Here is a 17,168-nt window from a genome sequence, read left to right on the forward strand (position 1 = left end):
TAATTGTGTATTTTGTAAATCAGAACATGATTCATTTATTTGTGAAAAAATGTCGGTTTCTGAAAAAAGAGATAGATTAATGCGCGAAGGTCGTTGCTTTAAATGTTTCCGTAAATCACATTTAAGTTCACAATGTAGGAGTAAAATTAGTCCTTGTAAAAAATGTAATAGTAAATCTCATCACGAAATAATTTGTTTTGGAATTCCGAAAACTCAAAACGAAAGTTCGCAAGAAACCGCAGAGAAAAATACAGTTGTAGCCAGCGTTTCTCATGTCGAAGAGGGACAAAAGGGGGAATTTCAATCAGTGTTCTTACAAACATGTGTTGCGAATTTACATTTGGCAGATAAAACGCAGGAGATAAATATTTTATTTGATTCCGCATCGATGAGGTCATTCATTACTAGAGAATTAGCTCAAAAGCTTAATCTCCCGATAATAAGAAAGGAAAATTTATTAGTTTATACTTTTGGAAGCCGTGAACCGCAAGAAAAAACATTTGATATAGTAAAGGCGAGTATAAGCAATAAAAAATATCCTACTCGAAGGTCAGAGTTCGAATTATTGGTTTCAAGTACCATAACACGTGCTTCTTTCCCACCGCATAATAATAAAATAAAGTTGCTGCTTGAGGATTTTGCGCTTACTGATGTATGCCTTTCGAAAGGAATAAATTCCATTGATATATTAATTGGAGCAGATTATTATTGGAAACTCCACACTGGGTACATAAAGGAGTTGACTAAAGATTTGTTTTATGTCGAAACATTACTCGGCGGAAGCGTAACTGGGATTACTCATTCAGATTTAAAAAATGACTCTATCATTGAAAATGTATGTTATTGTAAGGAAAAATTTAATTGTGAGGAATTAACTAATGAAAATAATTCTTGTGATGATATAAATTTACAGTTACGGAAATTTTGGGATATTGAAAGCTTAGGCATAAATGATAAAATTCAGAATACACCTTTAGAGCAAGAAACTTTAAAACAGTTTGAACAAAATATTAAATTTCAGGATGGCAGATACGTAGTTAAATTACCATTTAAAGATGAGGTAAACATTTCTGACAATTTTAATTTGTCTAAAAGAAGGTTAAGTAGTTTAACATCGCGTTTTAATAAGAATCCTTCTTTGCATGATAATTATACTAGTATTTTTAAAGAACAATTATCGGAAGGAATAATAGAACCTGTTAATGATAAATCAATAGTTCCAAATATGGTTTATTACTTACCTCATCATCCAGTAATTAGAAATGATAAACAAACTACAAAGTTACGGATAGTTTTTGATGCTTCGGCTAAAGAAAAAAATTGCTACTCTCTAAATGATAACTTATTATCGGGTCCCAATCTAAACCCTAATCTTTTAATTTTACTATTAAAATTTCGCGAGTTTAAGATAGGAATAATTGCTGATTGTGAAAAGGCTTTCCTACAATTGTTAATTGATGAACATGATAGGGACTATCTTAGATTTCTTTGGTCAGAGCAATTCCCTCCCAAGAAAATTGAGGTTTTTCGCAATAGAACCGTAACTTTCGGAGTAAAATCATCAACATTTTTACTGGCTGGAACAATAAAGTATCATATCAAAAATTATAAAGAATCTCATCCTTTGGCGTGTAAGGTTTTAAATGAAAATTTGTATGTCGACGATCTTATTACTGGTACAAATACGATTGAAGATGGACTACTATTATCCAGGGACACTAAATTAATATTAAAGGATGCATCAATAAATCTTAGGAAGTGGAAGAGTAATTCTAAGGAGTTATGCCAAAAATGGCAAGACACAAAATTTGAAAAATATCCTAGTGAAGAAACAGTACCTTTAAAGGTTTTAGGATTAATTTGGAATACTTTAAGGGATGAATTTAATTTAGATTTAAGTTCTTTAATTGACTCTTTAGAAAATGTGAAAAATACTAAGAGAAGTGTATTACGCATATCATCGAAATTATTTGATCCAATGGGATATATAACAGCATTCACGATTAGAATTAAAATTCTTCTTCAAGAAATATGGGAACAAGGCTTAGAATGGGATGAGGAATTCGGAGATATTTTAAGACTGAAATGGGAAAAATGGTATAAGGAAGTAAATGTATTAATGGAACTTTCACTACCAAGATATTATTTTCATGAAGAAGATAGCTGTTCCGAAGTAGGGAATTATAAGATAATTATATTTTGTGACGCAAGTGAGAAGGCGTATGGAGCGATTGCATATATTCGATATGAAAGAAATCAAAATTTTTACGTAAGCTTCGTTACTTCAAAGGCACGCGTTGCACCATTGAAGAAGTTGAGTCTACCAAGATTAGAACTGATGGCCACTCTTATAGGTTCCAGATTATTGGATACTTTAAGGAAAGTGTTTCAAATAAATAACAACTATATTCTATATTCTGACTCAACCATAGCCCTTAGTTGGATTCGAGGAAATGCAAATCAGTGGAAGACATTTATTTCAAACAGAGTAAGTGAGATCCAAACTTTAACAGATCCTACTAATTGGAAGTACATAAAGGGAAATGATAATCCAGCTGATATCATATCAAGAGGATGCAGTGCTAATGATTTGCTCTCAAGTGCAATTATTTTAATGGACCAACATGGTTGACATTAAGCGAAGAAAAATGGCCGAAAAATGAAGAAAATTTTAGAAGAGCAGATGTAGATGAAGAAAAGAGATCGAAATTTATTGCAGTTAATTATGCAAGTGAAAATAATGTTAACGATTCAATTTTCGATATCCACAAATTTAGTTCTATTAAAAAGGTTTACCGAATAACAGCCTGGATTAGAAGATTTATAACAAATTTGAGAGCGAAGAAAGAAGATAGAATCAAAAATGTTTTAACTGCAGAAGAATTAGAAGAAGCTGAAAACCTTTGGTTGAGACACGTACAAGCAAAGAACTACAGTAAGGATATAGATTGCTTAAAGGAAGGACAACATTTACAGAAGTGCTCAAAAATCAGAGACTTAAATCCGTTCATTTCTGACAAAGGGATTCTACTTGTGGGTGGAAGACTACAGCACTCCAATTTGAACTATTATGAAAAACATCCTATACTATTACCATCAAAAACTAAATTTACAGAACTGATAGTGAAGGAAGCACACGAAAAGACCCTACACTCTGGTATTTCAGACACATTAACGCAGGTACGAGAGAAGTTTTGGATTCCGAAAGGTCGGCAATTTATTAAGTCAATAATTGGAAGATGCGTCTTATGTAAAAGATTCAATGTTCGAGCAGGAAGAGAAATTATGGCTCCTCTTCCTAAGGACAGAATAGAACAGTCACCTCCATTTTCAGTTACTGGCCTGGATTTTGCTGGACCCTTATTTGTGAAGGACTCTGACAGTAAGTTTTACATCATGCTATGCACCTGTGCAGTTACACGAGCGATACACCTGGAAATTGTTTCCAGTTTAACAACTGAAGCATTTTTACTTGCTTTTCGTCGCTTCATTTCCAGAAGAGGACTGTGTTCTGTAATTTATTCAGACAATGCTCAGACGTTCAAACGAGCAGAGTTTGAATTGAAAAAAATGTGGACTATTTTGAGCAGTTCTGAAGTGAGTGAGTTTTATTCCTCAAAAGGAATAAGGTGGAAATTCATCGTTGAAAGAGCACCCTGGTGGGGTGGATTCTACGAGCGAATGGTTCGTTCAATGAAAATCATTCTTCGGAAATTACTGAGGAAAACATCTTTATCTAGTGAAGAACTCGAAACAGTACTATGTGAAATAGAAGCTGTGATTAACTCGAGGCCTATTACTTACGTGAATACAGACTCTCCAGATACTTTTCCTCTTACGCCATCCCACATGCTACTTGGAAGACGATTAATAAGTTTACCGTCAGTCAAGTTATCCGGTATTGACTGCATGATTGACAAAAAAATGATAATTAAAAAATTTAAATATCGAGAAAGACTTATAAATCTATTTTGGAAGAAATGGAAAAGGGATTATCTTTTAAATTTAAGAGCTGTCAATTATGTAAATTTGGATAAAGGTAATCAAAATTTTAAGGTAAATGATATTGTTTTGATTCATGATGACAAACTTCCAAGGAGCATGTGGAAACTTGGAAAAATTGTGGAAACATTTCAAGGACGTGATAACAAAATAAGAGCATGTGCTTTGAAAACAGATACGTCAATAATAAAACGTCCTATAAATTTATTATATAATTTAGAAGTGAACAATTAAATTAATATGAACATTCTATTTGAACTTTAAATTCACATTTATTATTATTTGAACATTTTATTTTAATATATTACTTAAGATAGTCATTTAACTTACGAATTAAGTTAATCTTAAGATATTATTTGAACTTTTTTGATTTAAAGAAAATATGCATACATATATATTTTCTTGTTTAAATGCATGTTTGTTTAAAATTGAAATATTTTGCATGTGAAAGAATTTGTGTTGTGAAAATTGCTTGATTTATTATTCATGATATGATAATTTAATTTCATCAATTGATATTTACTTAAATTTCATTTTTAGGTAATAATTTGTTAAAGGTTTGAACTAATGCTCATGAAACATATTATTTTAAGAATTCAATTAATATTATTGCATTATAATCTTTATATAATTAAGAAGGGCTCATATTGTAAAAAGGTAAGATTATATTATATTTTAAATATTGGTACCTTACATTTGAGAAAAATAACTTTGATTAATATATGAAATGACTAAATTGTTATGAACTAAGAGTTCATCGGGGGGAAGTGTGTTAATATTATTTCTCCATACTAATTATAATTTCTATAACTCAATAGATGGCGCTCTGCGCAGCAATGTAAAATCAGTAAGTTTCTACACAGTTTTCCTCCATAACACTGTAACATCATCATCATCCTTCTTGTTATTAAATATATTTTATGTTAAAGGCGTTTTGTAATGAATGAAACCCCGAGATCTGAAAGATCATATCACCGTATTTAATAGGGCTAAACCTTGACTATCATCATGTGTTGGCCATGATTTTCAGTTCCTTAATCTTCCGAGTCTATAATTAATCAATTAAATTAATTCAATTTAGTTAATCTTACTTTTCAGGCATTGAAATTACAAAAACATTTTTGCTTAGTTTAATGAATCAAAGTTTCCCAGAAGGGTCACAAATAATAATAAAAAAGGAAATAATTTTAAATATTTAAAATGTACAGTATATGCCTTTCATATTTGTTCATGACTGCGTAAAATCTTATAAAACCGATTTATGTTTATTTGCTATCAGCGAAGAAGAGCGGAAATTCAACTAATAAATAAATAAATATATAATTTTTATATAAATATTATTTAGTTACGGTTCTACGGAAAATGATTAAGTTTAGCTAAAATAGCTGAAATAGGAGCAGCTGCAACTTTCATTCACTTTTATGAGTTTGTTTTGAGTGAATGGAAAAAATCAAATTACACCTAAAATATTTAGATATCGTTGAACCATGATGAGACATATAATTGAATTGAAATATAATGGCCTTTTAGTTTTATATTAAAGTATGATTGTTTAAGAAAGTTCTCTATAGAATATATCTTTTGTTGCATAAAAACAATTATATAAATTTATTTACAGTATTTTAAGTGCTAAGTAAGAAAAACTTTCAACTAAACTCAAAGTAATTTAGTAGTTCAAATATTACGCTGTTAGAAATAAACTTTAGGGCGTGTTAAACTGTAATATTATTTCAAAATTGTGCAACCTTATTATGGTGCAAAGTTGAACGGAATTATCGTATTTTTGAAGCTTGATTACACAACTATACCAACTCAAACGAAACAATATTTTTTGAACACTTTAAAAAGGGTTGCAACAAATTCACAATTAATATTAATTAATCTAATTAATATTAATCTAGAATTATTCGAAAAATTTATTATTATAACGGTGAGAGAAAAATTCTGGTATAATACCGTACTGTATGATAAGGAAGTTTCTAGTAAAAAAAATTTCTTGAATTAAAAACCAAAATATGTGGTATTTAAACCATTGATTTTGTAATTTTTTCGTTTAATATGGTAGTTATCAAAATACAAATTGAAAAGTGAATTTAACCGTCTAAAAGGTTTTTATGGCATGCTCTGAGGTACCATGAGAAACTACCAAGTTCAACCACATTTACCAAATTTTGTCACTTAATATAAAATCCTATTTCATTGTTAATTTTACAAAAATCATTACCAAAGCGTTTTTTGTTGCCCCATAGAGCCTGAAACATGGTAAATTTCAATCCGTGATTTTGGTAGTTTTGACCATACTTCATACTTTTTTTTCTCAGTGTAACTTCATAGAGAAAGAACTCGCCCATATAGGAAGGATTTTCAAAAACATTTTCTAATTTACAATTTTCACTTTTTTTACACTCTCAGAGAAATTGGTTCTTCGTTTAACCATAATATACGTACCGTGAACCGCAATACTACTAATAAGTTGCAAACTTAATAAATTGTTTAATTCGTTCCGTTTGTGTTTCCGTTCAAGTTAAACTAAAAATATCGTGGAATCAAATTTAAGGAATAATATGTTTCAACTAGTTAATGTTGAAGTAAGTGCGTAATGCATGAAATAACAATGAACGTTGCAAAAAATATCAGTCGCTAATTATTAAATAATACTATATCGTTAAAATGAAAAATAATTTATTAATCAAAAACTAGCCGCGTTTCAAACAAGATGCATCCTCATCTGTAGAAAAAACATTGTTCCTGTTTTTACCAGTCACGTTTTCCTGCAAAGGAAGTTGCACCTTGTTACACACACCGAAAAGCGTCCAGTTTTCTAATAAATAAATTCCATAAATTGTTAGTGATTTTAACGTTGTGCCCAGCTGGTATCCTGTTTTTTTAAGGCATTTCTTGCAAAAACTACAAACTTTTTATTCTTAGAAGAACTTAATCTTTATTGACTTAAACCAATAATTACCTGTAAATTGTTGTTGCCATTTCTCCTGTGACCATGCTTCCCAAGACAACGCCGGCTACTGTAATTTTTGTGTAAGGACTTTTAAACAAGTTTTCTTTACAGTAAGCTGCTATGAAAATGACAAGATTCAGAAAGAAATTAAGACTTCTGCACCATCGTCCAGTCTTTACAGCGCCAATAGAAACCTCAGATAGTGAGTCCAACTGTTAATATGCAAATTATTTTAACGTAATTAAGTAAAAAATTTTAATTAATAAAAGTAATTTTTAAGTTTAATTTGTAATTTTGTCACAAATGAAAGGAAAGTCAAATATAATAATGTTTTAAATAATGTCAACAATTTTCATTTCATCTTCTCACAAAATGAATAAAAAACTAAAGTCACTAAAGCCACTATCATGATTTGTTTAGTGATACATATGGTTAACTGAAGTTAAACTCAGTTATTGAAACAATAAAGGTAAACAATCATACGATAAATCCAATTTTTTTATACGAATTTTGTACAAAATATAACATTAAACTTAAAACGTTTTCTTCATAATTGATCTTAAAATGCCTGTCAATGCATTGATTAGTCTTCCAAACTCAAAATTTTTATCAAAAACAAAAAAAAAATTACATTGAGTAAATAAATACTTGTTCCTGATATTCTAAAGTATAGTGGTGCCTATTAAGTCTAAAAATACTAAAAATTGGACCAAAAATCATCCCGATTTTATTTTATAGACTTTCTCGCTCATTAATGAGTTAAAAATAAAAAATAATACATAATTTTAAAAAAAAATTATTACGTCTGAAATTATCTTTACGGAAATAATTTTTATAATTTTAGACTAAGTCAGTTTGATATAACACAATATTTCCTAAGATAAAGCAAAAAACAAATAATGATGAATTAATAAAATCTTTTTGTTTGTGGGGTTAAAATTTTTGTTTGTCATCTTGCCTAAATTAGCAAGGCCCTATTCTTTAGAAAGTAGATGGAACAGCGGCTGCAACATGGTAATAAACATTATTCAACAGTTTTTATTGAGTTGTGTAGAAATATGTCTCAAAAGTTTCAAACCGGACCACTAGATTAAAAACCTTTTAAAAATTTTAGTTTTTCCTTAATCTAAATTGAAATCATCGACAAATTATGTTGTGACATTTTCAGACAGACTCTCGTTGTTGTGACAACCTCCAGGTAATCCAGAAAAAGAAAAGAAATATGAGTAAAATTATGTTCGCGCTCATATTGCTCATCATATCAGATGCTCTTGATTGGATTTATTGGACATGTTTTCATGTCCTCCATTGGAAATAGAGATGTTCAAGTCAGATGCTGAACTATATCTGTGTTCCACTATCATCCAATCAACTTCCGTTTACATTATTCTTATTGGACGATTCATATTCCTATACCAATAGAAACGTATTCCTATTGGTTGTATCTGTAACTAATTGATCATTAATGGATTGCGATTGGATAGGTAAGTAAAGTGACCTCAGCTTAGACATCTCTAAATGAAAAAGTACTAAAAATTGAAAGTACTCGAATGCTTCGGTTCGTTTAATGAATAAACTTTATAAAGTTTTGTAGAAATAACAATGAAAGCAATACTCTTAAGAGGTGATGACTTCAAAATAATTGCATTACCTGTGGCAGAAAAAGGAAAGCACTAAATGATAAGGCATTGTATGCTAAATTGAATACGAGGAGTTCAACAAACAAAGCATGTTGTATTCTCATTTGATATTTTCTAAACAGCTCTTGGGAATTTTTCAGTAAAAGTTGTTCCTAAATAAATAAAAAATAACAATTAATAATGAAAGAAATAAAATTAAAGTAAATTTAATTCTAAAGAAAATTTAATTAAAATATAAAAATGCGCAAAACAATAAAAAATTGATTACTATAGTATTAATAAAAAATTTTATAGTTGCATTCTTTTTAAAGATAAGTGAGAACAGTTTTAACACAAACTAAGCAAACTGGTTCTAACCTAGAAAAACCTAACTATTGCTGTTTGGATGGTGATAAAATATTTATCATTCGGGTGTGAGCTATGCACAATTACTAATACAGTAGGTGTGGTATCCCAAGTGTCATTTGCCAATTACAGCTTTTTATCTTTTTCTTCCTTTTTTTATTTTATTTTTCATTTATTTATTTTGCTGTTTACTATATATTGGATGCCTCCAAATATGACCGATGAACTGAAAAATCAAAACGTAAGGAAAAAGATGATTACGGTTTGCTGCGTTCCGCTTAGGAAAGAGTGTTATTTAGTCTCAAAAAGATTTAAAATTAGTTACTCACCAGTTTCTGCTCACCAGGGGCATTGGTTCTGGCTTTGGTTCGCCAACCAATGCCACTGGTGAGCAGAAAAATTTTTAAAACAGTGTTTTCTGCTGCGCGTTCTTTCTGCTCATAAAATGGGGGCGTAGTTGGTTTGTGAATTTCAGTTTGGTTAAGGATTTTAGAAAGTAGTGTGCTTTGGTTTAACAAAGGAGTATTTTTAAGTACGGTTTTTGAACATCGTTTTCCTTTTGTATTTAGTTTATGTATTTTACTTTAGTTTTTGTATTTTGTATTCTTTTTTTCTCTCTTCCTGAACTTTTTGCAAAACCTTTGGGTGTACAGAATGAGCAAATTTTAGACATTTGTCGTGCTCTCTCGATAGAAAAGGTTTTGTATTTTTATGACTTCCGGGACTGGTACCCCCTAACAACGTCAGCTTCAGTTGTTATTATTATATTTTTCACTATTTTTATTGTTTACTTCTTCAAAATTTTATATTGGTTTCAATTTTCTTATAGAATTTTTTCTGTGTTCCGTAACTTTCCTTTGGAATTGTAGTATTTTACTGCTTTATACAGGATTTTTAATATCATTTTATTACTATATCTTCTGCTGCATGTCAGACTCTTCGAACTTAAATATTTTCATGGATTTCCGTTAATTTTGTCCTCAAACATCGTCACTTCGTTTCCGCAAATGTTTGTTCTTTTGAAAACTTTGTTTTGCAGTTTTTCTCAGTTAACTGCACGATTTATTTGCGAACTTTATAACGAAATTCGAAACTTATCGGGAATAAAATTCTAGTTTCCTAAGCAAGACGCAGCAAATCGTACATTTCCATCTCCTCCCGTTTTTCTTTACACAATTTTTCATACTTTCGATTATTTTTGGGAAACTCAGTAAGTGATTTCCAGAATATTAAACTGATGAATGAATGCTCATACATTAAAGATACGTTGAAGAACGTTGATTTTGTTAAGGAAAACAACTTAGAAAACTTTATGTAAAGCAAGTTTTCTATAATATTTAGCAGACTAAATTTGAACATAACATGGCAAATACTTAATCTATATCTTAGAGAGAATTTGGTGATATATTTGCAATTTTTTCATTAGAATCCATAAATGCAAATTTCCAAAACGAATTTGGCTCTATTTCTTTCACGTAAAAGCATTCTTTACTAGACAATATTCATCATGGTTTAGGAGTAACACAATTTACAACTCATTTCTCAAGATTATTATTTGTTTAAAAAATAATTCTATTTATGATGATATTGGGGCTCAACGTGCATTATTTTATTTAAAAATAGTTCATAGACAAATGAGATAAACTGGGGTGAACTAATATTTAAATATGCTAAAAATTATGTCAAACAGTTAAAAGAAAGGGGCAGCATGCATTACTTAAAAAAAAAACTTGTTATAGATTTATTTTAACTGTACGTTTGTTAGTTTGATAATGGGTAAAGGTCAATCAATAACAGTGTAGTTAATTATATGAGAGCAAGAATTACTTTTCCTCGAAAAATAGATATGCTATTATATATTTTTTTAAAATAAAGTAAAAGTAACAGTTATTGTTTTGTGTATGAAAGAATAGAAGCTGATAATACATAATATGCTAACTCTAACTCAGTAATGAAACTGAATACTTTGAAAACACGTACCATTTTGGAGCTAAGTAAATTGTAATTCGGCACAAATTACACTATGCTCTAGTCAATAAAACTTTATCAAACCAATCAAAAGCATTAATAAAATTAATTAATGTCTTAAATTCCTGCAGTCTTTGTTTGATCTAAAAATACTTTTTTTAGAAGAAAAAAAAAGAAGCAGAAAATGTTTGAAAATTTTCTGTAGTAAATTTGGAAACTACTTTTGTAATTTAACTAACAACAAATTAATGCAGATTTAAAAAAGTATATCACACAGAATTAAGTTATTTTTATTGCAATTATGAAATAAATGAAAGGATCAAAAGCTTTAAACAGCATTTTAAAACCGTTCTAATTGCAAATCCAGAAAGGTCAGAGGCGTATTTAGGGAACAGCCTGAAGCTCTTGGCCTTTTTTCAGAAAGGTCATGGATAAATTCTAGTAAATTAGTAGTTTCTCTCAAACATAAACTATTATCGAGGTAAAAAAAATTTCAAGTTAACAACAATAAAAATATAATTAAAATAGTTATACATCTACTTATTAAGTGGAGCATTACAAAAAAGTAACTTTCGACGCTTTGGCTTACCGTGGTTCCTTTGTTTTTATTACCGACTTTAAACATTCGATTCAAAAAGTGGATGTGCCACTAAAATTATTTTAAATTTTCAATCTAACTTGGAAGACAAATTAAATCTTGGATTAAGTATTTAAGATCAATATAAGATCCAATCTGCCATACCTAGGATTTGAACCAATTTAATTCAATCGAATTAAAATGGTTATAACACTCCGACCCAACTCATACATTTAAAGTTATTTCTTTCTGAAATGAGAATTTTTTTAATTAAATTATCATGGCGAACATCGATTAGACTTCTTCCATGCATACATTCTGTGTCGTTTATAACTTAATATAAAAAAATTTATTTTGCTCTCTTACGTACTATAGAAAGAAATGAACAAAAAAGACGAATAATTCAAGAAGAATTTATTTATTTATTTATTTATTTTTTTTAAATTTCTAATTTCTAACGAAATGTTTTCCAAGTTTCCATTTTTCATAAATAAATTTTTTCTCAAAGCAAATATGTTTCTACTCATTTTTATACCTCATTTGTACAACAGATTTTAAAATAAGAGTAATTAATCTGATATTTATCCTATGATTTGAAGAAGAAAAAATAGATAAATCAAATGTGAACGGTTGTTAAAAACTTAATAAAAAAGTAAACTAATAATTTTAGAGTATTAAAATTTGGCTATAAATTAAAAAAATTTCATTAGCTATGTTTGCTTTATTCAGTGTTTACCACAAATCCAAGAAAACCATCATATTTTAAACTCATAAAGTTAATGAGAAAAGATACATTTAGTGGAAGGATGTTGTTAAAACATCAAATTCTTTTTACTAACCCTGAGATAAGAGAAAGACCAATTCCTTTCATCGTCGTCTCTGCAGTAGACTTCGTGAAAGTAGATTTTGGCAGCTTCAGCATTATTTTCTATTTCAGACTTGCTGTCTCGAGCAACGAGTTCCAAGCCTGACATTTGATATCCAAGGTCTAAATCTTGTAAATTATGAAATAAAATAAAGTATTTAACAATATGATTATTTACACGCATACGTGTATAAACAATATATCAACATACAAAACTCATAACTTAAAATGTAACTAACAATTAGAAATCAATTTTGTTATAGTCAACTTTAATACCTATATTCCAGTAAAATTGTAATTTTATAATGAAATGGCATACAATAATTATTCAGCAAATTATAAGTATTGTTTTTATTAAGCACGAAATAATATTATTTATTATTTTCTTTTGTAGTAATTTTTAAATGAATTCAAATATACTTTTTGTAATAAAATCTGTGGTTTAAAAATGTATATTGCTTGAAAAGTTTTCAAAAATATTGCCTTTCGATGAAACTTATGAGTTGATGAAGCTAGAATTTCAAAATTTATATTAAGTTTTCGAAAATGTATTTTATGTCTAGAGAAAATTAGTGTTCACAATTTAGTCCTGCCATTTTTATCAATTATTATTATTATTTTGAAATTTTAGATGTTTTAAAATAATAACATCTTTCATTAAAATACATTAAAATCGTCTTTTATTAGATAAGTAACCTAATTTGCAAATAATTTTAGTAACGAAAGTAAACTTTAGCAAAATACCTCTATAATATGCATTCAAAAATTTCTTTTTCTGATTTTTATGCAATTATTAATTATTTCTTGTCTTGAAAATCATTAAATGAACTGTCAGATTGTGCACTTAACTTGAAAATACTAAAGTCATTAATTTTATCAACTTGTCAGATATGTCAGTACGTTTTAAAATGAACATGGTACCAATTTTTCTTGGGTTCTATTATTTTTACTTCAAATGCTTCCATTAAAATTTAATGTAAACTTTTTATTAATAAAAAGTAAAAAAGAAAACCCAACTCAGATCGATTAACATTTTATTTACCTTTAAATACTGTTTAAAAAAGCTTTTATCCTTGGAATTTACAAGAATTCTCACAATTGATCACGTGCTTGTATTTTAAATATTTTTTTTTTATTTTAATTTTCGAACTGGTAGTTATAAATTCTTTTGCATTTCTATCTTAATTATTTTTCTCAGAAACGCTAAGTTAATTTCATTGAACTTTCTTTATCTTAAGTAAAGAGAGGAAAGGTGAAAAATAATACTCGTTTTAAGCGGTCATGGAATGAAATCAGTTGCTTAAGAGCTAAAAATATAAAATAAAAAAACTCAGATAAAATTTTTAACAAAACAAAAATTAACCTAAAAACAAATCTTCATTTGCTTTTAAGATTAGTTATTCAAAGTTAATAAGTATTTCTGACATTATTATGATAATGATTACAGTTCAACGTGAAAAAAAATCTTTAATGGCTCAAATTATAATTCTAACTTCTTCGTAAAACAAAGTTTTAGATGGTTTCTAAAAAAGTGTTTTTTTAAAGAAGTACAATCTCTGATTAAATTTGATTTGTTTTAAAAATCTTTTTAAGAAAACAACATATAAATATTAAAAAGGAATAAATTCATACAAATTTGAATTTGAAATCAAAAAATCAAAGTGCAAAACTCATTAATTTTTATAAAGATAAAAAAGTTAATGTAAAAATTTCGCTATTATATAATATAAAAGTAATACAATATAAAAGTTGCATAATATAATATAAGTGATATAATATAATAGCAATATAATATAAAATGTAATATAAAATAAAATATATAATATAATGTAATAGATAGACAGATAGATAGATATAGATATATTCCGTAATTTTTTCCATGTTTTCTCTACATTTTGAACTTTTTATATATTTGTGTCTAAAGGGGACAGTTAATTAAAATATTTTAAAGTAATTTTACTATAGATATTGCAAAATACAGAGTGTATCAAGTAATTATAACATTTAAATTGGTAAAATAAGTAAAAAGCAAAATTGGCAACTTTCGAAGAAGCCTTTAGCCTAATGTAAAATAAGAAAACACGTTTTATTTTATCATTGTTACTTTTCCTGATGAAAAATAATGCTGACAACAAAATTTTTAACCCAATGCCTTAAAAAAAAAGAAGCTAAAATTAAAAATAAACAACAAAATATCTTAAGTAAACAAACTGCAAAAAACGCTGAAAATTAAATTTTTAAAAAACTTATCAATATTGTAAAAATTCAAAATTTCAAATACTCGAGCTTATAGTTTACGTCTGGTACAGCTAAAATGTGAAAAAATATATTTTTTGTCTAGACACTGGAATAAATAAAAAAAATTTGCTCACTTTAATATTTTATCCCACTTTAAATTTTCTTAGACTGCAATTTCAAAGTTTCATTTACTTGGATTATATGATCTTTGAGACAGTAGTCTCAAATTTGTCGATAACTGATTGTGTTAGCATAATCAAAATCTCCGATTTCGGAAATAAGTTCCTCTCTTCACTCTTTTCAAAAAAACACCTTACTGTAAGTATCGCACATCACATACAATAAAGGGTCGATTATTACTGATAAAAGTAGATAAGATTTAATAACAACAAATTTGATATCATAACTTCATTGTGTGGCACATTTTCAGACACGTAAAATTTAATTTAAGAAATAAAGCTGAATGATATATCAATGGCACAACAAAAATTCTTATCAATGTAGGTAAATGATATCAGTTCTTTTTTATTCCTTTTTTCTTTTTTGTAGAAAAAATGCAAAATCCTAATCCGATGTTAACACTTTATTAATAAAAAAAACTCTTCTAATTTATAAGTTTTTGTTGTTGTTTTTTTTTAATGAAAATGCTTTTGCTTTATCAACTTTTTTTATTCCTATACATGTAATTATATTAATATATGTAGTTATTTCCACATATTATGTAATCAGAAACGTCTGAATTCTTTTCATATCACTCCACCTTAGACTTATTTAATAATATCCCGGGTTTTATTTCTAATTTTAAATATAGTGGCGACACTGTAAAAAATTTCGATCAAAATTACGGTACAAAGCACTGACTCTCTGAGTGTCGGTACTTTTTACCGTAAAATTCATTTCACCGAACAAAAAATATGTTATTTCGAGATTTTTACAGCAATAATTACTAAATCACTTCAAGTAAAAAAATATTACTGTAAAAGTTACGATATAAAATTTGATTTTATTTTATAGCCGGCTTTGAAGAGTCGACGGAATGTGGAGTTTACGACTACCAATGTTCAACTTCGTAGCCAAGTAATTTTGAACTCAATCCAAAAGACTGGAAAAGATTGGAGAAAATTTGCCTCCGTGGGGGACTTTTAGAGGGTACTACCCGCATTTGCTTCACTTGGAGAGGAAAACCACGAAAACCTCCCGCAATTAGCCTGACGTCAAGGGGACTCTAACCCATGATCCGTCTACCACTAAGGATATTTTACGTCAGCAATGTGGTTGCTGGGAGCCAAGTGTGGAACTCGCATCAACTAGCCATCACTGGAATTTCAACCCGGGTTACCTCATTGAAAGGTGATCGCTTTATCCCTTGAGCAACCACGGCCCGGTATAAAATTTTGCGGTTAAATGGATTTTTGGGATGCTAAACTCAGGGTGCCAGTACCAGAATTTGTTAGAATGTAGCACTTACTGACTATTGCTCGCCAACCTATGCAACTCCTACAATGCCTCTTATTTTACTGTGCAATCAAATTATTTGTTATCAGACGTATCCTAACTAGAATCCTAACTAACGTGAATAAATTAATTTAGTTAATTAATTTTAATTCTAAAGATAATAACTTTCTAACTAAAACATTCTATAAAAAAATATCAATTTCTAGATAGCAACTGAAGTTTTTTATTTCCATTCTTTATTTACGCTTCGATGATGATGCTTGTTTACAGTAATTTTATTTCTGCATTTTACGTTAGCTACTGTTTAATTTATTTCAACACAAAGATATTATTTTTTTAATAATGACAATCTAAAACAACCTTGGTTTGATTGTAAGTATTACATAAAAAGAAGCATAGTCCCAGATAATTGTTTAGTTTTCAAATTACGTAAATTAAAAACATCGCTCTGAGAAAAAAAATATTGTCAAAACTATCAGAATATGATTAAATTTAATATGTTTCTGACTTTAAAAACTTAATAATTTTTACTGTAGCTCTTTGGTGCTGATTTTGGTAAAATTAAAAATAAAATATGGTTTTCTAATTTGTGATGAAGTTTGGTAAATGTTGTAAAATTTGGCAATTTCATCATGATAACTCAGAGAATGGCATAAAAACCATTTATTTGGTTTCAGCTATGTATTTTTTATTAAATTGTGTGGTTATAAGAATTATAGCTTTGAAAACCAGTATTTCCGGTAAACCGCTACCAAATAAACGGAAAAACTGCTAAGTGAATAGTTTAAATATTGTATATCACATGTCATTGCCATACAGTACGGTAATTTTACCAGAACTTTTTTTCTCCTTTCACATTTTTGTAAACAGAAAAGTCAAAAATTGCCCGAAATTTTATTTAAAAAAATATTGTTAATTATAAAAAACTTGACATTAATATTCGGATAGTTTTAAGTCCCTTACTTTCCGTTAAAATGTAAAATACTAAATTCGAGAAAATTTAAAATTTAAAATTTTGTGTCACTGCTTTTTCTCAGAATGTTATTTATAGATAAGAAAAAAATTATATCTTTTGTTAGGTTGCTATATATTTATATCTGCATCATGCTGCATCATATTTGT

General features: G+C 28.3%; 1 protein-coding gene across 2 annotated transcripts in view; it reads right to left on the bottom strand.

Annotated features, from left to right (window-relative positions):
• Nucleotides 1-14,951, bottom strand: part of LOC107441979 (adenylate cyclase type 2) — a 62,360-nt gene extending 47,409 nt beyond the window's left edge. Inside the window, exons 1-4 of one of the 2 annotated variants that reach the window (XR_006225820.3) lie at nt 14,726-14,908; nt 12,328-12,482; nt 8,610-8,750; nt 6,968-7,170 (exon numbers count right to left, since the gene is read on the bottom strand). Coding sequence is in view for 1 of the 2 variants with exons in the window: in XM_043047931.3 (XP_042903865.2) it covers nt 6,968-7,170; nt 8,610-8,750; nt 12,328-12,462 (479 nt within the window). In the remaining variant the exon portion in view is untranslated. Of the gene's footprint in view, nt 1-6,967; nt 7,171-8,609; nt 8,751-12,327; nt 12,483-14,725 lie in introns of both variants that reach the window. The other variant, XM_043047931.3, reaches the window with a different exon arrangement.
• Between the last annotated feature and the right edge of the window lie 2,217 nt (nt 14,952-17,168).

This window comes from Parasteatoda tepidariorum, chromosome 3 (genome assembly GCF_982258835.1).
Source record: "Parasteatoda tepidariorum strain Cologne lab strain chromosome 3, Ptep-v5.0, whole genome shotgun sequence".
Classification (NCBI taxonomy): Eukaryota; Metazoa; Arthropoda; class Arachnida; order Araneae; family Theridiidae; genus Parasteatoda; species Parasteatoda tepidariorum.